We start from the raw sequence: 20,003 nt of genomic DNA, 5'->3' as shown, positions 1-20,003 counted from the left end.
TCTTTTTAGTTTATAAGTTTTTTTTTTCATCTTTTTAAGTTTTTGTTTAGTTGTTTATATTTTCTGCAGGGGGATCATTTATCATGAAAAAAGTTGGATTTTTATGTTTAATTGTGAAGCAGCCGTTGATTTCCGCATAAAATACTCAAATAAATCTAAATTTTCAAATCGTTTTTCTTTAAAAAACAAAAATATCAAATAAAAAGTAATTTTCGGAAAAAAAAATGTTCTCAAATTTATCGGTATGTCTTCAAAATGTTTCTTAAACTATACTTAACTGTAAAAGGCGTAAAACCATACAGTGGAAATTTGGAAATAAATATTCATTCACAGTCTCAGTCATAGTAAATTAAAAGGAAAAAAAATTACAATTGTTCATTTAAGGTTGCTATATCGCGATAGTCTCTACAAAAAGTTTATCTGCTGTAGAACGGGCCAGATTATAACTCAATCTTTTCACGCTATATTATCGCACTCGATTGATTGTATTCTCCATGAATAGCTAAAGAATAGCTTTTCAATTACATAAATTTATGAATTCTCGATAATTATATGGCGTAAACCAACAGATCAATCGATTTAATTTTTTTTTGTATTCGCTCGCACGAAATATATTCCATGTTTTGTTTTATTTTAAGAACTGTCGAGCCGTTGATATTTTAAGAATTCTAATTGGTAAAACTATTTAATTTATATCTGAAGTTCAAAAAGATCAACTGTAAACGGCCAGGGCTTATTTTGTAGCTAATTTTTTGAACTATTCACCACAAGGAAAACTGTCGAACAAGAACATTATGATACATTAACCTTAATCGAAATTACTGAATTTTTTTTGTATTTTTCAGGAGCTTTGGATTTATCGAACTTATCGCATAAAATAGATACCGATTTTTAAATTTGTATTGTGAAAAAAAATTTGAAAATACTTTCATCAATTGTTTTTCATCCCTCGAATATAATCCAGATTAGTCCAGATTATAATTAAAACTCGTAGGAGTCGCCAATTTCTTCTCTCGAACAATTTACATATCGTAACTAGAGAACGCATGAAACCAATTATATTCATTATTCAATTATATTGATAATTACATTCAGAGTTCACTGAGACTTGAAATTATGGAATTTTAAAAAAATTATGTAATACGTATGTAATTGACCAGTAGATGTCAGTGAGGGAGCAACTGTGCACCAAAATCACAATATTACAGTTGGGTCGTTCTTGGAAAAACTAAAAAATCATTTGAATCCATTGAACATGGGGAGTGGATTGGCATTGATGATAAAACCAGAGGTGACCCCCATGGGAGATGATCCACCGTCTTTTGATGCAATGCTGGGATTTAAAAATGGAAGGAAACCAAGGGGTCAGTAAATTCCTAACCTACCTAAATTCATAATTATTCTATGGTGGTATGTAATCATTGATTCTCCCTGAATTTATTTAAAAACCTCACGATTATCCCATTTTCCAATATTTCTGCTGTCTCACCAGAATTAATAACTACATCGTCAGTAATTTACAAGATTAATTAATTGATATTGAAAAAACGACGAATAATACTTATTTTTTGTCTAATTCTCATTTTATTTCTATTATAAGCTGATGGGGAAAAGATTGATTTGTTGAATACATAATTCTTGATTTATTAATAGTTAAAGGAAATGCAAAAATGTTTGTTATGAAGGTAGAATGAGGTATTATAATATCAATATGGAATCAAAGGTCATCGTTGAAACATACGAAAAAAAACGACCGATTATTGATTTTTTATTGCAAGACAGTTGCACAGTAAATTCATGAATTTGTTTTCGTATCAGATCATTACAATAATATGAAGATACGACGTGATAACCCTTTTGATTTTTAAAACAATGCCTATGATTGAAAGATAAATTCGTCAACTTGGTGTAGTCGATTTTTATTACAAAGTCAAGCAGGGGTTGCTCATGGCAAAAATCATCATCAGCCTTTTTGTAAGCTCTTGAAATTTGAAGAATGTCATGAGCGCCTAATTTAATTAAATAGTCAAATATTCAGTTCTCAGGGAATAAATAGACAAACTTCTTAATTTATTTAATTAAGTAATAGTGAAGAAAAAATATGAAAAATTCGTGAGGCTTGTAAAAATTTGTGAATTTATTATCTGTTCTTATTTATTCTACGGCATCATCTCAGTGTATTTCAGATTATTGTGCTCATCATTATTGAACATTATTTTCAGTGATGGTTGCCACTCAACAAGAGATGAGAGCAGCAAGGATCGAAGACGAATTTCGTGATTATTGTGCTCATCATTATTTACAACTCGAAGTCTGCAGAAGAGAAAATTTTCCATGGGTAATGAAATGTGGAGCTGAAAAACATAAGTGGGATGTCTGTGCCTATGAAGAGTAAGAATATGAATAGTTAAACTTGATTTTGCGAGCAAGTATTAAGCTGACCCGATGAATTTAGTGATTTAAATATTAGGACGAAAATTGATAACAACAGTAATTTCAAAATTTCACTCTGAAAATCATTTTCATTTTCATAAGCTTTATGTGTCGAAAAATATTGACACTTCGTTACATCTGGATTTTGTTAAAAAAGAAGATTCCCAGAGATTATTTTGCGAGAATATTCCTTTAGATTCACTTCTAGTACTGGAAATTATCTGCAAAAATTTTAACTCATAATTTCTTGCGGAATTAATTACAATTGAGATCCTCATGATTGTTACATTATTCCCCATTTGCTTTGCAGTTACGTTTTGAGAATGAAAGAGTATGAACGTGAACGGCGACTCCTAGAGAGACAATGCAAGAAAAAGCAGGCAGCCGCCGCTTGAATACTACTTTCAATCAGCAGGTGCCCAAAAGAAAATGAAGAAAATAAAACAAAAAAGTCATCTCTGTCGTTAATACTTAGATACTACGAAAAACAAGATTCTCTATCTTGTTTATGTACATAATTTGAATGGATTGCATTAATAAAATTCATCTAATTGTTGAATGCCTGTTATCTTAATCTTAACTTAAAAGTAGAAAAGAAGGATATGCGAAAAAAAGCGCATAGAGTGTGTGAAACCTCGTTATTTTATTCCAAATATTTTTGTTTTACATCTTTATTTATTGTCATCATTCTCATCACTCGTGTCACGACTTCAAATCCATGATTACATCGGTTTTCCTCAACATAGCAGGTAGAAAATTCTTATTAATTATAAATACAATTACAATACGTTCATTGTTTTATGAGAAGAAAAATCATTAAAAATACTAAAAAAAATAATTGTTTCACCCCTAGATGAGTATCACTGAAAGCGACTTGGAGGGGATGAGCTCTTCTCAGTGCAATCGATAAGTTGCACTTGGCTGCTTCAGGTACTGCCGTAGGATGCGGCGCTAGCAACACCTGTTTATCCCTCTTTCCTCTTTATTTATGTTTTGTTATTACATTTTATTTGAGTGAAAAGTTTAGTGGCATTTGGTGACGACTGTAATCCGATTTTTACTCAGAAACTTCTCTATAATTCACTGGATTCATTAACACGTTTTTTGGGAGATCTCCCATTTCTGAGGTACGAATTGTCAAATTTACCTTTTTATTTTTACATTAACAAATTTATTAACCAACTCTGTATATTCTTTAGTCTTTACTATTTCCACTCGACACGTGGTTGCATTTATCGAATTGATGATTATCTATTCTATGCTATTCGTGAACTTATCGATGATGTAGTTGTAATCTGAAGATCAATTGACAATTTGCATACAATTGAAAGGTTCGATTTTTTATTTCTTTATAATGAAGAACACAGTCATGATTATGTGCGATTGAGAATGATAGAATTAAAGAGTTATTATTTAAATTTGTTAGCAATTCCAATGATAAAATGATTGTGAATTAACGCAAATGGATCTTCTGAATTGTAAAAAAATAATTGAGTTACTGCTACGCGATTCAATTTTATTATAAAGTAGTCAAAGATATTTTACAAATATGTTTCAATGGACGTGTTTTAGAAAAATCACAAGATATTTCGGTTTTATAGCCCACGGGAAAATCCTTTAACAATTTTTGGTCAACTACTTAAAAAAATATCTGTTGAAAAAAATTATTTAATCCACAGCAATTTGACTATTAGGATATATCATTTTTCAGCTAACAAGGTTTATATCGTCCATTCAGTGAGAATAAAATTTTTTTTCATGTTTACAAGTTGTTACAGTTATAAAACTTCCGCAAGTGAAACGCTAGTTGATCAATTTTTTTTCTCAATGTGTTGTTACTATGAGAAGCGAGTTTTTATCAGTGTGTTAACAGACATGCACTCAAAAATTTCCAACAAAACGATATTTTGTCATCGAAAAAAACAATTTTAGTCACGAGATTTAGTTCTTTCACGAAAGTTGAGGAGTTTTTCAAGAAGCATGCCTCTAGTTTTATCAAAAAACTCGTAATTCGAAAATTGACATGAAAATCACATCTTATTCTAAAGACTGAAGAACTTGCGTTTCTTCTTTCGTCAAGCGATTTATGCACTTGTTCCGAAGAAGATAATAAAAATATAATTCTTCAAGTTTGAGTGAACTCACTCACACGGTTCCTCCTATCAAATCCAAATGATTGAAATATAAAAACTGCTTGAGCTGAATCGAGAAAAAAGGGTTGAGGATCAAAGGGTGGCTTCTTTTGGAACAGTCGCCCAGCTCAGATCCCTGTAGCTCTATGATTCTGTGGGAATCCGTCTTAGAAAGAGATAATATAAATAAATCTCTACACGGAGATAAATATTTAGTAAAAATTACGGAACTTTCAATTCACTTACCGATCACGGAATCCACTCGAAAAATTGAAGTGGTATTGCAATTTTTTTACAGATCATTCAGAAAAAAATTACGGAACGCCGCAGAAAAATTCCTGGCCTTAGATAAAAATTATGTGACACTTCCATTAAATTGCCTACTACGACATTTCGCGAAAAATTAATTTATTAGAGGCTGTAGGTAAAATTGTTTAAGGGTGAAATTTTTCTTGGTGGTTAAACAATTACAAGGAGTGATTGATCGAAAATTAAACGGAATAGTTAAGTTTTTTTATTTTTTCGGGTCGAGAAACGGTAAATAGAGACAGCCGGACAATCTTACGATTTGAGATTCGAAAATGAGTTAGTCAGGCTTCTTGTCTGATCTTTGTGAAAGGTTTACAATCCTAATTTGTAAACTGAGAAACAAAAGCGTCGAAGAAATTACACGATTGATCTTCATTGATTTCATTTTTTCCCGAAGTCATTGAACTCACACTTGAAGTCACGCGAAGTGGAATTTCGTTTGGAATTCATGGTGTCACTCAATCAGGGACTGAGTGAGCCCTCTTTCCAAACTTTCTTGAAGTTCATTTGACGATCGAACTCATTGGGATCACCCACAAGTAATAATTGTTCGTCAAAGCACTGAAAAAAAAAGTGGGAATCCATTTTATCATCTTTTTTTAAAAGAGAAGTCGGAGGATTCACTTCACATAGAGAATATTTCACGAATACACGGCGCATTTTATCCCTTTTTCGTAAGAAAATGGAAAGGCTTTCGATTTACGAGGCACATTCCCAACCGGAACTTAACGACAGCCGTGATAGATTCCACTCAGATTAATTGTTATTTAACTGATTAAACTGTAACTACATTAAAGAGAGACAGAAACTGTTGGAAATTTGCTCAACCCAAGAGTCAACCCAGGGTCAAGTCTGGAATTAATTTGCTAGGGAATGCGAAAATAGTATATTATGCATCAAGTGCGGAAAGTCAGTGTTTTCCGCCCGAGGTGCACATGCTATCTTTCAGTACGCCTGCAAAGGAAATTTGGTGTTTTGCTGTCTAAAAACCGGAAGGAAAGCAAATACTTTCGGCTCTAGGGTGAAAAGTTTTAAGTCTTGACTTTCCGACCAGCACCTTTCTACCCGAGGGCGGGAAGTACTCACTTTTCCCCCGCTTATCAGGGAGCAAAGTGCGAAATTTCCGTGCAGGTGTGTTGAAAAAATGATATTGCCTTGTTGTTGGAATTTATATGATTTCAATGTTTTTCTGTCTTTGCTTTGAAATTCAAATTATTCCATATAATTTATTTATCATAAAAAAGTGTTTGATTCATGATGTTTTGTTAAAGCAATCGAGCGACAGAGGAAATAAAAAATTGCAAAAAACATCACGTATAAATTTTAATAGACTGATGAATTCGTTAGGTAACCATTAGCAAAATTTTAGATAGCCCAGCAGCAAAGGAATAATATTAAAGAATCTTAATCCCACAGCTTCTCACATTGGCTCCATTTTACAAAATTCGATTTGAATTGCCCGATTATTTTTAATGTTAATTTTAATATTTAATTGGTAACAATTTTAATATTAATTGCTCGATGTTTCCGTGATATTTCACGTTGACTGAAGTTCAGATATGAATGATTAAGGATGTTCTGCTGGTATTTTGTTATTTTTCCGGTTTTTCTGAGATTTATTGAAAACTATCGATCGGATTGGGATATGAAAATATAGCGTTTGTCCGTTCCATCATGATTGACTCTTTCTAAAGTTTCATCCCGATACACTAATTTTTGTAACTTTTCACTGAAATTTAATAAAAAATCAATAAATTCTAGTGAAAAGTTATAAAAATTGGTATATCGAGATGAAACTCTGAAAGGATAAATCCTGATGTAACGGACAGACGCTATATTCTCATATCCCAATCCGATCGATAGTTTTCAATAAATCTCAGAGAAATAGGAAAAATAACAAAATACCAGCAGAACATCCTTAATACAGAAAGTGCCCCGTGGCCTGGCGTAGTGGTTAAGGTCGTTGTCTCACAACGGATAGGTTCCAGGTTCGATTCCTGACCGGGTAGAATGGTGAGATCTAACCAGCTTTAAAAAGACCTGATGAATCGCCACATAGTCTAATCCAACTCGAGGCGATGTAAAATAAGCATTAAAAAAATACAGAAACTGTACGCGACAGAATGGTGAAAATATATATTAGCCGATATGGAGCTAGAGCATAAATATTAAAAGAATTTACAATGCCCGTTATATCGATCATTCAATCCAATGATCGCTTTTCACCTGATGTTTTGATGCGGTTGATTTTACCGTGTGGAGTCACTCTACCCCGGATTTTCTTATTAGCGCATTACATCGATATGATTATAATAGAACAATTAAATACTTAAAATTATAAAATATATATTGAGCATAATTATTTACAGTCATAAAGTGCCACAATAAAACTGGGTACAATGAAGGATTAACAATTTACATTATATCGTGCATATGATGAATAATGTTGAGGACAATTTCACCGGGAATGAAATTTGGAAATTGAAAAATTCTAGAACACGAGTGAATGATAATGTAAAATCATCAACTAATTAACTGTTCGCTGAACGAATCAACATTCAGGAGTCTTAAAAAAGCAGGAGACAATAAAATACTGATCGCTCTCCATCGAAGAGGGAAAGTATCGTAACATGAAGTTGGCACGTCAAAGGAAATGCGGACATTTCTTTAACTATATTTTCATTAATATTTTTTCTTGTTTGTCCGTTGTCTTTGTCTTTGTACAATCAATTTATTCACTTTTTTGTTGTTTCACGAATGTTGTTGTTTTGCGATAAGCACGGAGATAGAAGTCGGAGAACAGTACGAAGAATATCGTTGAGTGGAGGAGAAGTAATGCTGCCACTAATTTTGGGTAGCCACAGTCAAAAACCAGGGCTTGAGCACTGTGGACAAATACTAAGAAGAATTGCACCTGTAACAGAATCATCAATAAATTAATTAATAACTAATTAATAACAGAAGAAACAGTTTAATTTTCAAGGCATTGTATAAAAATGGGTGTAATTTCGAAATTTCTCTAACTGTTCCAGGAATTCTATACGTTACAAACAAGATTTCATTACATTTTCTCGAAAATAACAATTTATGTCAACAAATTCGCCAATTTTGTGGAACAAAATTATTTCAAAATTCAAAGAGATATTTATTCTTTTTTCTGTATTCTACAAAATTTCCAATCTGAGTAATGAGTCACGAGTTAAAAAATCGGATTAAATATTCAAGCATATTCTGGTGACATAATTCTTAGGCTGGGAATTTTATAAGATGACCTAATTAATTTTTATTGCATATTGCGATAGTTTATTAAAAAATTCCAGAAAAATATTTTTTCTTTATGAAGCCAGACGAGATGTGTTCTTTACAATTTTAAAGGAAAATTCAATAAGAAGAAATTCAAGTGTTCCAGTATTTCTATTTTACAACAGTTCTGAGTGCAAAAAGTAGGAGTAAAAAATCAGCTGACATAATTGTGGTCTGAGTTGTTTGCCAATAGCTTCACGCAATCCGAAATATCCTCCAATAAATTGGGTGGAAGTTCTATTGAAGTATTTGATTTTCGAATTGGGGATAAAAAATGTAAGACGGCAGCAAATTTGGTACATCCTTTTAGGGACTGGAGATGAATGCGCGCATATTGTTACTTTTGTGGTGCTACTACATGAGTTTCCATTTCATTTTTCAACGATAGATATATAAGAATCAGAATGCAAACATTCAGATTGAGACTCGGAGCTAGAAACAGAGAGATTATAAAATGAAAATGTTTCTCAATTTTAGAATGAAAATAGAATAAATATGTATAAATATATTATATATATGTTATATATTGTTATTTATATATTATATATATAATATAATATATATATATTATATATATTATATTATATATCTATTATATATATATATATATATCGAATAAACCGGCTTCAAAAAACGTTACATTGGATTTTTTTTAAGGCATAATATATTTCGATTTTGTTGAAGAACGAAGAGAAAAAATTGAAAATTCTCAAAGTATCAAATATACTCGATTCAAGTAATATTTTTTGCAATATGATTTTATTGAAATAATTAGTAAATCATTGAGAATTCAGTCATAAGAAAATAATCATTGAGTTTTCTTGATTTGCACGTTACGCATTGAGAGATTTGCAAGATGAGAACGTGTAAAAATGGTATTTGGTATGCGTTGAGGCTCTGTGGCATGCTGTGGTCCAATCGAGCGTCCTCCACTGGCACTCGGTGTAGACCTGGTCCCGTATATCGGAATGCCAAATTATTGCGACACGAGTGTTGTCGGGTGCCTTGGTGAGTCCAGCAAAGCAACTCAACAGTTACTCAACCTTATGTTAGGTACCTACTTTTCACTTTTTCCCTCCCCTTCACCTGTGTCCTCCTTGCCTACACCCCTTGTGCGTTTAAAATTTTTCAAATGCATTTCGTTGATCATTCAACTCAAGACCTGCAGAGTAGACTCGCCCATGAAATATATCTTTCCCTATCTCAGTCTTCTCCTTTCTCAGGACAGTACTGCACGATATGAAGAAGCGATTCAAACGACCGAACCAATGAGTAATAAGCGTGACAGAGTTTCGAGATATCGATAGTCTCGATGTCTATCCTTTTTGTAATAGGAAAAACGAACGCTACGGCGTACTGTGATTATAAAAATCGTGATTAAAAATTGTTAATTTAAATGAGTTCCAAATTCAAATTAGCCGCCTCTGACGACTGAACCAATGAGTAATAAGCGTGACCGAGTTTCGAGATATCGATAGTCTCGATGTCTGTCCTTTTTATGATAGGACGAGAACGAATGAAATTTAATTATAAAAATTGTGATTGAAAATTTTTTATTTAAACGAGTTCCAAATTTAAATTAGCCGCCTCAGACGACTCAACCAATGAGGAATAAGCGTGACAGGCTTTCGAGATATCGATAGTCTCGAAGTTTGTCCTTTTTAGAATAGGAGGATAGGATCTTTCAATAAATCCACGAAGAGTTTTATGCAGACTCAATTGAAAACATTTGAAATAGCAGTCACTACAGAATTATGGTCTTGTGATAATTAAATCTGTTAAACTTATACATCACCAAGTTAATCTAAGATATAATCAGCGAGAATGCGTATTGAAAAAAATTCTGGTATTTATGGAGTTGTAAACGATTAGATTTGTAGGCAATTAATTTCCTCCTTATTTTCGTTGAGAATGATAGTAGAATGCTTTAAAGTATCTTGATATGTGTACGTGTGTATGTATATAACTATACATATATATTTCTTTCCATTTTTGTCATGAAATTCTGCCAGATTCGATCCATGAAATTCGCCATTTCCAAAAGAAATGACTGCATTCAGTTGCATCTATTAATGTTATTTGAAATTAATTTTTATCTCAAAGTTTCATCGAAAAATCGATTTTTTTTTTCATATCGATCGATGAAAAAATTGAGACCGCTATGGAATTAATCGCCATTAAAAATTTATCTATAAAATAATATTTGAAAAATGCTACCCTCATGATTCTATCATGCTACACAACCAGAATTATAATAATAAGAAATATCTTTGTTATGAGGTATGATAAGATTTACAATAAAAAATAAAAAAAAATTTTGCCCACTGTCCCCTCTGGAATTATTATTATAATAATTGCTCCAAATGCATTTTTCTGTGATTAGAATGTTAAAACCGCAAAGGCTCAGCTGATTTTTCTATTTCTATTTCTATTATTGATTTTATCCAACTGAGAAGTGGAATCACTTCGACATTTCCTGGTTTCGGATAAAATAATGCTAAAAGAATACAGATAAGAATTTATGTTGAATCAACAATTTGGATCTCAATGAAAAAACATTTTTTTCAAATATTTTGGAAACTCCTCCATACGAAGGAAAATCCTAAAGTAGTTCGTGAATTATTAAATTTCTCGGTCACGAATCACTTGATAGTCTTTTAGTATCCGCATTTACGGATAATAAAAAGGCAAAATTAATTGATATATAATCAATAAATAAGAGAGGAACAAAAAATTTCAGCCATTGCCATGAAGATTTTTTGATAACTCGGATGAATTATTTTGTTATTTTTCCTGTTTTTCTGAGATTTATTGAAAACTATCGATTGGATTGGGATATGAAAATATAGCGTTTGTCCGTTCCATCATGATTGACTCTTCCATAAAGTTTCACCCCGATACACTAATTTTTGTAACTTCTCACTGAAATTTAATAAAAAATCAATAAATTCTAGGGAAAAGTTATAAAAATTGGTGTATCGAGATGAAACTTTGTGAAAGGATAAATCATGATGTAACAGACAAACGCTATATTTTCATATCCCAATCCGATCGATAGTTTTCAATAAATATCAGAAAAATAGGAAAAATAAAATACCGGCAGAACATCCTTAAATAACAATTTACAAAATTTCAGACAGTCTAGGAGCAGGGAAGCAATATTAAAAACCCTAAACTTACGTAAATAACCACTTATGGTTATTATTACTCGATATTTTTTCCGCAGCTACCCTGCTCTCAGGCTAAGTAAAATTGAGCACATGGTTATTCAATAAATTCATAAATGCATGAAAATATTTTCATAAGATCGTCTGTATTTTTTCGCCTCCAATTCGCCCGATTGAATGAAATAATTGAAAATTGAAAATTTTTCGCTTGTCATTTTTCGTTTTATAGAAATGTCTCACATTGTGCAACTAATGCTCGTGAAAATAAATGGAAAATTAAATTGGAGATAACGATCATGACTGTTTATTTTTATCAGTCAACTTCATCTGATAGTGCACATGCACTCGCCCTTTAGAAACACTGGCACTAGTAGCACAGTGACCGCAAGACATTCACTTTCCTTCGAGCTCGAATTATCTCCAGCGTTGGAACCTTGTGTGTAATTCTTTCGCAATGTTAATTGACAATTATTAGTTGGAGCAAGTACTCGAGTATTCGGTCAGTGATAATCCTAGGCCAGGTCATTACATTTAAAGTTGGAGGTAATAAAAATAAAAAAAGAAGAAATTGAGAAAATGTTTTCACCATTTTCTGAGCGTTATTTCAGACATTTTCACACAGGAGGAGTAATAAAAGATTTCAGTATAAGGTTACCGATTTTTCTACGGATCAATGTAATTACGATCTTTTTGAATGCCTTGTTTATCCTCTATTCGGAAATATTTGAATAATGACATTCTAACTAGACAAACTAATTAGACTTTTTAATTAATGGTGTTATACTTTATCAACTTTTCGATTTGAAGGCAAGTTGTTCTAATTACTCAGAATATTAGGACTGGTATTTCTATCATGTCATGTCTTGTAGTTTCGACATTTTCAATGAATTGTTTAAAATTATATTTTCGGCTATCTTTTCCGCAAGATTCTTCTAATAACCTAATTGATACGCCCAAATTACATTTTCCAATTAATATTTCCATTAATATTTGTCAAAATATGGTGTTTTAATTGATAAATAATAGAACTTGTTTACAAAACTGTCAATCATTTTGGTGTCCAAATATTCACCGACTTTTTCACTCTCAATGAAAAATAATCAGAGAGGTATTAATCTATAATAATGAAAATATTGATTTTAGCATACAAGCGGCTAGATTGACATCTGGTTTATCTTGAGATTTTCTCATTAAGAAGACGACTTGTATTTAACCGATTTCTCTAAAAAATCTTTACAGTTTCTGATAATCCATTCGGTCTTAGGGATAATTCCTTTCGTGCTCTAGAATTGACGTTGTATGTTGTAATTATTAGAACACTCATTAAAGAAACTTGAAGAAAATAGGCGAGTTCGAGGATTCTCACCATTTTTTGTGAAGTTATGACGGTTCGAATTTGAAAATATGATTTTTATGTTTTATCTAATTTACAATTTTTTGTCCAATTTTTCTATATTTCTGATTCCAATGAATTGGAATATTTGTATACCATTTTTATTCCTTGAAATGGCATCGATTCTATCTAGTTTAGTTGCGTTTTCAACAGTTCTTGAAGTTTTATCATCTCTCACCGTTATTTGATCTAGCATTTGATGTAATTTATGAGAATTTATTGTCTATAATATCAAGTCTTTTCAATGGCGTTTAAATTTTTCAAAAATGTCTCGAGTTTCACTTGAGACGTTTTAAAAAATATCAATTTAGGTCAAAGAAAGTCCGTAATAACGGTTATTATTCAGCCAAATATTTATGTATTTTATTATCATGTCCAAATTAATCGAATATGTGATTCAAAATAGTAAATCAAATAAATTGAAAGCACAGTGACAATTGTTTATATGTATTATCATATCGCTGATATCAGATAGTGGATGATGCCACGATGGAATATACCCTGACTTATGATTCATGCTTATCTACTAATTATTTATCGAATTCACCTTTTTTTAAATAACATTCTCTTATTGTAATAGAGAAAATATATGGGATGAGCAGAATTATGAGTGCTGCACGAAAATCATTTGTTATGAGTTTATTTTGCTCTGATAATTCTCACGATAACATCGGAAAGCTAGAATCTTCAGCAGTTCGTTTCTTTGATTAATATTGACGCAAAACAACTGTACAAAATGAGAGTTTGGTAAATGTCTAGATCTAGTTCACCAAATAATAATAACAAAAATTTGAGCTCAAAATGTTGCGGTCTCTAATTCGATAAATGATCCGTAAACTTGAACTAAAGTTAAAGGTGGGATGGTAATTATTGTGATAATACTTAGGAAAAAGTTGATATATGAACTTACCAGTTGTACAGTGGTCAAATGTTTCTTCCACCAGAGATATTTCTGGTACTCCGGTCCCATTGCTGATAGCATATAGTAAGCATACATCACTACGTGTACAGCATTGTTTATAAGATTGCCGAGAGTACCATGGCCACCGGCAATAAATTTAACGCATATCCAGGTCTCAAGTGGCGTCAACGAGTGATGATATAGATGCAAAAACGTCACTTGACTATCCTTCTTGCGCAGTACGAAAAATATCTGAATCATAAATGAATTTTTGCTTTATACAATTCTTTCTCTGAAACAAATGTATTCAATCAAATCATTTCATTTTCGTAAAACCACTGGCAAAAATTATTCAGAAACTAAAATACGCGCAATTTGCCCACCACTGATGTATTATAGTATATATGCGAGATCTACTGCGCACTCCGTCCGCCGAATTCGAATTTGGCGGTTCGAGTTGACCAATGAGGAATTAGTCCCACGCGTTTCGAGATATTTCGATTCGGGCGACCTTCATTTTTCTGTTTCTACTTTCTTAAAAAGGATTATGGACATCATTAAAATCACAAATTTTGGAAAAACTGTGGGTACTACTGAATGTTCATGTGATGAAATATAATGGAATTTGATGAATATTATTTTGAAACATGTGTGATATTACGCAGTAGTTACTCAATTGCTAGTACATTACGTCCATTATTATTCCATCAATGCAAATTAATCATTGAAGTCGGTATGCAGGTGACTTTTTATTGTAATTTTCCAACTATGAAACTTTTATTATACGCGACCTACTGCGCACCTCGTGCGTCGAATTTGAATTTGGCGGTTTGAGTTGACCAATGAGGAATTTGATGTGTATTAGTCCTACGCGTTTCGAGATATTTCGACTCGGGTGAACTTCATTTTTGTGCTTCTACTTTCATAATGAGGACGAGACCTACTGCGCACCCCGTGCGCCGAATTTGAATTTGGCGGTTTGAATTGACCAATGAGGAATTAGTCCTACACGTTTCGAGATATTTCGACTCGGGCGAACTTCATTTTCGTGTTTCCCTCTCTTCAACCGTACCTTCACGGAAAAAGATAACTACTTGAATCAAGCATATTTCATACTTTATTCAAGTATATAGGTTATTTTATATTTTATATTTTTTATATTTTTCCATGATTCTAATGACAATGATGAATAGAGTAAGATCAAGTATCAACTACATTTCATTCAAGTATTTATTTTTTTCCGTGTTTCTTTTGAAATCATAAAATTTTCACTTGACAAAAAAATATTCCTGTCAAAAACAATTACTTCGAACAAGTAAATTGTCAGATTTTCCCACGTCAAGTAAATTATTTGGCGTATTTTCTATCTGGTGATTTTGTGAATAGCTTGATTCGTACTGAGAATGCAGATACTCATACGTAATCTGCTATGATTGCAATGAGATAATTAAATGTCATGAAACATACTGTTTAATTGAAATAGACCTTAAGATCAATACTCGTTATCTAGCCTAGGGATTGGTAATAATATCCTACAAACAATATCAGCAGAAACATAATTTTACATATCTTGAGTCACCACATTTTTTATTAGATTCTTGTAGAGGAAATTAAGAAATCGACATCAATGTGGATTGCAATGTGGCAAACATGATCATTAATCGGTTGGCCGACGGCGTTCAACCGCGGGTGGTTAATATCAACCGTTAATGATCCTAAGAACATCATATGGAAAAGAATGCATTTCCGTTCGCCATGGATAATTTACATTAGTTGGTTACATCAACTGTTACAAATCGTTTTTTATTAATTTTTCTACGGTCACGATTCATTTTTTCACTAAGGTTTATCCCTTCGTACACTGAGATATAAAAAGCGTCGATCAAGTATTCATGTGATTGATCGCCATTCAATCGTTTTTGTCCTCGATTCAATTTCAAAATGACCGACGTCGATAGCTCAGTTCAGAATCATTGGTGGTTACAATAGATTCACCCCAATTAATCAAATTTACAGCGAACTAAATATAGAAACCATTTCAGTTTTGATAAGCAAACAAAAATCTAACCTCTCTACAACCGTAATTAAACATCCTAACAAATTAGTAAAAAATATTGACACTAACAGAATCTCAGGTTGTCTCAGAAGACTCAATATCCATTAATTACAATAGAGTAATTAATACACCCTCTACACTTAATCCCTTCCCCCACAAACACCTAAGCATTCCTTTTAAGGTTTTCCCCAATTTGTTGCTTTCCCCTGTCCCTAACCTTCCGTGCAATTTTTATCCTATTCTGTAATTAATTATAAACAAAACTAATGTAAATATAGGTAGAGAGCCATCGGCTGATGACCTAGCTTCCTAACCATTAGTTAATATTATAAAATATTAATATTATATGTACTAAACAAATGTATATATTCTCTCATCTCAATAAACTCTTGTCAATTGTTAATTGATAGCTCAGTGGCTAGATGCGAGCCTAGTGTTCTGGAAGTTATGAGTTCGATTCCCCGTTGAATTAAATTTTTCAACAGGCACCGATGAGCGTGAGATTGCTAATAGAGTAACCGCCTTTACCGACATGGTTTTCCCTGTGGTTTCCCGTGTGACATCTATGTTCTATAGAAGAGTGAATACGGTACAGTATAGGATTTACAACCGCATGCATAGGGTCAGATAGAGCCAATTAGCCAGAACAGGGCAGAAAGGGCGGGATTATAAAAAAAAAATTCCAAATAGCCTGAGCCTATAGTTATGAAGGAATGCACACACTGACAAAATAAATTTCACTCAATTATATTTCATATTCCATTCTAGAGGTTCGAGTTTCAATGCGATATCAATAAAGATTTCATTTTCTTGCAATTTTATTATCTACTGTAGATAAATTAATCAATACAGAAACATTTACTTTTAATTTGTGCATTCAACATTTGAAACTGGCTGCAAAATTCAAGATTCTTTAAATTTGAAAACAACCGTAGCATTGTGATTCCACGATTTGAATTTGTTGGTCTGGAAAGACTGACTACTCACTACACCCCTGCTGTTGTTTCAAACATTCCGCCACAACATTTTTGATTTTTTCTTTTTTTTATGAAGTGCATTCTGTGGAATTGTTTATTAATAGTTGCATACAAAAATTCATCGGATTGTCCCATTAACTATCGAAAAATCATTAAAATTACAGACAACATTGAAAGTAAAATATACTATAATGAAGTTCACCCTATATATTCTAATTATTAATTATAAATTATACTAGCAATAAATATACTGAAATAATTGCGTACTTTTTTGAATATAACGTATACACTGGATTCAAGCATATTTAATACCTGACTAAGGTATATATATATTTATGTGTATATATTTGTACGTTATTTTCCGTTCATACTTGAATATAATTTTCGTACTCTTTCATTACCGTAGCGTAATTTAAATCTGCATCTCCTTGATTTAAGCGTGCGCAAGATTGATGCAAGTGTATAATTCACCGTGAATAGAATTTTCGAAGGAGAAATGATCATTTAGTGCTATGAATTGGCAAGTTCCTGAAAAGATTGGTTCAATAATCAGGTTAATTGCTAACGGAAACAAGATCGTTCCGAACTTCAATCAAGAACGTACACGTTTAATCGAGGCTTTACTCTCAGTGCACTCTGACGAATCGATAATTTTTTTCCTACATCCCTCTTCTGATCAATTGCATTAGAAAATTGGCTATATCTTTGAATCATCCATGTTCTGTTCTTTCAATTTTTTTTTTCAGTATAATTAAAAAAACAATCAGCGGTTTAAAGTTAGTGCTCACCGTGTCAGCGAATTCCGTGAATTTGCTGATGAAGTACCACCAGCACAGGTTAGCCATTCGCATTGCTGTTGGATTGTGGGAGTAATCAACTGGCTGACATTTGTAACTGTAGTCTGAGAGCCAACCAGACATTAAATGCTGAAACAATATTATCATCATTAATGTCTCATAATGAACAATTTTCCACTTAGTGAAATTTTCCAGTAATTGACGAATTACATCACAGACTAGATAAATTCTATTTGCTTAAGAATCTAACGCAGTGTTTACTTAAGAGATTATGATGAATTATCCAGCATTTTGTTATTTTGGAGAATTCAATTTTACCTTGGTTATTAGTTGCATTACTAAAAAGAAATTTTACTTTCAAATTTGTATTGCTACCCGTTCATTAATCGTTTATTAGTGGAAGAAACTTTAACAATATAATGGTAATACAATTTAGTATTAATTTGTTGATTCTAAGGGATTGATTGCATTTCCGGAATGATCATGTGAAGTTTGACGACAGATGCAATACGACTGCAACATTGGGCTAAAATCGGCTGGCCGTACATCGGGGTTCCAATTATAAAGACTAATTATTATTATTATTTCTCCCGAATGATATGGTTTCGTCAAGTATTGAGGCTCCAATTGCATTGATTGAACATCATTATGTAGCCAAATGCTTATGTAGTACAAAGGCACAACAACCTTCTGATAAAATTCGTTAAATGTGTACATTGAGAGAAAAATTCTTTAAAAATCATGTGCCTTTTCCGTGATGTCAGTCAAAACAATATTCAGTAAAAATTACGGAACAGTTACGCACTTTTTCAGTGGACTTGCCGTAAAAAGTTTAGAACGTCAACGAAAAAGTACGGAACGTTCAGTGAAAAAAATGCGTAACTGTTCCATAATTTTTACTCAATACTGTTTTGACTGGTAGTTTATAGAACAGGCAGGTAATTTTTAAAGAATTTTTCTCTCCGCGTAAATCACCTATGGGGCATCACCAATTTTCCTTCACCACTCTGAAAGAAATTAAGATCTCGCTAACATTTTGATAGATTATGGATTGGCTGAGGTCGGAAAACGATTTGTGACCAGGGATGGGTTACGGTTCGTAGGTTTTCACTGTTTTATGGAATTTTTAATCGTCAAGACCCGAAAATTATAAGAAAAATGGGACATGTACCACCGACAGTCTTTTTCTTAATCTTAAGGTTGTTGTCGCGTAGAATTTTTTTTCGACAGTTTTCATTCAAAATTTTATGGTGAATAGTTTGAAAAATTAGCAACATAATGAGCCTTTTCCGTTTGCAATTGACCGTTTTGAACTTGAGATATAAATTTTTGAAATTTGAGTGATTTAACACGTGTTTAAATGGAGTTTTGCCGATTAGAATTTTTTAAAAATCAACGGCTCGACAGTTTCCGAAATAAAAAAAAAACGTGGAATATACATCGTGGGAGGAAATACAGAAAAAAAAATCAAACCGATTGACCGTTTGGTTTACGGAATATAATTATCGGAAATTCATAAATTTATATAATTGAAAATAGTTAAGATGGAAAATATATAGTTATGCTTTAGCTATCCATGCACAATGCAATCAATCAAGTGAGACTCTATACCGCTAAAAGATTGTGTTCTAAACTGGCCCGTTTCACTGCGGATAAACTTTTTACAGGGACTGTCGCGCGACAACAACCTTAATTTCCTTCTTCTACATACAAAATGGTTTTATCTTCAGTCTGTCGGTAGCGGTCGGCCACTTGGTCAAAAAACTATTCCCTGACAAAAGCGATTGTAATTCTTGGATTATAAAAATTTCCAAAAAAACCCTGTCTGGTACTGAAAGAAAAACTTTAGTCAAGAGATTTTTAAATTCAAAATAAGAAAACGATATTTTGAATCAAGTGAAGTAGTTGAATTGACATCTTTTGGATTTGAGAAATTAAAAAATCTCAGTCGATTTATACAAAACTAGACTTGGTGTGCGCAATCATATTTTTATTCTCAATAAATTATCAGGATTTTTTTTTTAATGCAATTCGTGGCAGAGGATTTTTTTTCTTGGAGTTGGATATGATTTTCTTGTCAATTTTTGAGTCATGAATTTCATGATACAAGTAGAGAGGTGCTTCTCAAAAAATTCCTCATCTCTTCGGCATTCCTCTTCTCACTCCCTGATTGAGTGACAATCATGACAAACTCTATATTTTCAATAAATCTCAGAAAAACAGGAAAAATAACAAAACACTAGCAAGAAAACCTTAAATAATGACAAAACGCAGTAACGTTACAATTTGGCGGAAAGTGTGTAAGACATCCTTAAGGTTGTTGTCGCGCGACAGTCTCTGTAAAAAGTTTATCCGCTGTAAAACGGGCCAGTTTAGAACACAATCTTTTAGCGGTATATAGTCTCACTTGATTGATTGCATTGTACATGGATAGTTAAAGCATAACTATATATTTTCCATATTAACTATTTTCAATTATATAAATTCATGAATTTCCGATAATTATATTCCGTAAACCAAACGGTCAATCGATTT

General features: G+C 32.3%; 2 protein-coding genes across 2 annotated transcripts in view; one reads left to right on the top strand and one right to left on the bottom strand.

Moving 5' to 3' along the window:
• Positions 1 to 1,152: 1,152 nt before the first annotated feature.
• Positions 1,153 to 2,991, top strand: ND-B18 (NADH dehydrogenase (ubiquinone) B18 subunit). Its single transcript, XM_011309527.1, has 3 exons — positions 1,153 to 1,364; positions 2,223 to 2,391; positions 2,744 to 2,991. Exons 1-3 carry the CDS (start codon positions 1,256 to 1,258, stop codon positions 2,826 to 2,828), a joined length of 363 nt encoding a protein of 120 aa, XP_011307829.1. The 5' UTR covers positions 1,153 to 1,255; the 3' UTR covers positions 2,829 to 2,991.
• Positions 2,992 to 7,200: 4,209 nt separating this feature from the next.
• LOC105269367 (elongation of very long chain fatty acids protein 7) overlaps positions 7,201 to 20,003 on the bottom strand; it is a 28,411-nt gene continuing 15,608 nt past the window's right edge. The window contains exons 3-5 of the mRNA XM_011309526.1: positions 17,460 to 17,597; positions 13,648 to 13,890; positions 7,201 to 7,788 (exon numbers count right to left, since the gene is read on the bottom strand). Coding sequence (XP_011307828.1) covers positions 7,606 to 7,788; positions 13,648 to 13,890; positions 17,460 to 17,597 — 564 coding nt within the window. The 3' untranslated portion in view covers positions 7,201 to 7,605. The remainder of the gene's footprint in view (positions 7,789 to 13,647; positions 13,891 to 17,459; positions 17,598 to 20,003) is intronic.

The sequence above is a fragment of the Fopius arisanus genome, unplaced genomic scaffold (genome assembly GCF_000806365.1).
Source record: "Fopius arisanus strain USDA-PBARC FA_bdor unplaced genomic scaffold, ASM80636v1 scaffold00068, whole genome shotgun sequence".
Lineage (NCBI taxonomy): Eukaryota > Metazoa > Arthropoda > Insecta > Hymenoptera > Braconidae > Fopius > Fopius arisanus.
This window is presented reverse-complemented; position numbering and strand designations above follow the sequence as displayed.

Excerpts from the sequence above, each read along its gene's own strand:
- ND-B18 (XM_011309527.1), top strand. The coding sequence starts at position 1,256 with ATGGGGAGTGGATTGGCATTGATGATAAAACCAGAGGTGACCCCCATG. Across the intron at positions 1,365-2,222 it reads AAATGGAAGGAAACCAAGGG|TGATGGTTGCCACTCAACAA; the intron begins GTCAGTAAATTC and ends CATTATTTTCAG. Across the intron at positions 2,392-2,743 it reads GATGTCTGTGCCTATGAAGA|TTACGTTTTGAGAATGAAAG; the intron begins GTAAGAATATGA and ends TTTGCTTTGCAG.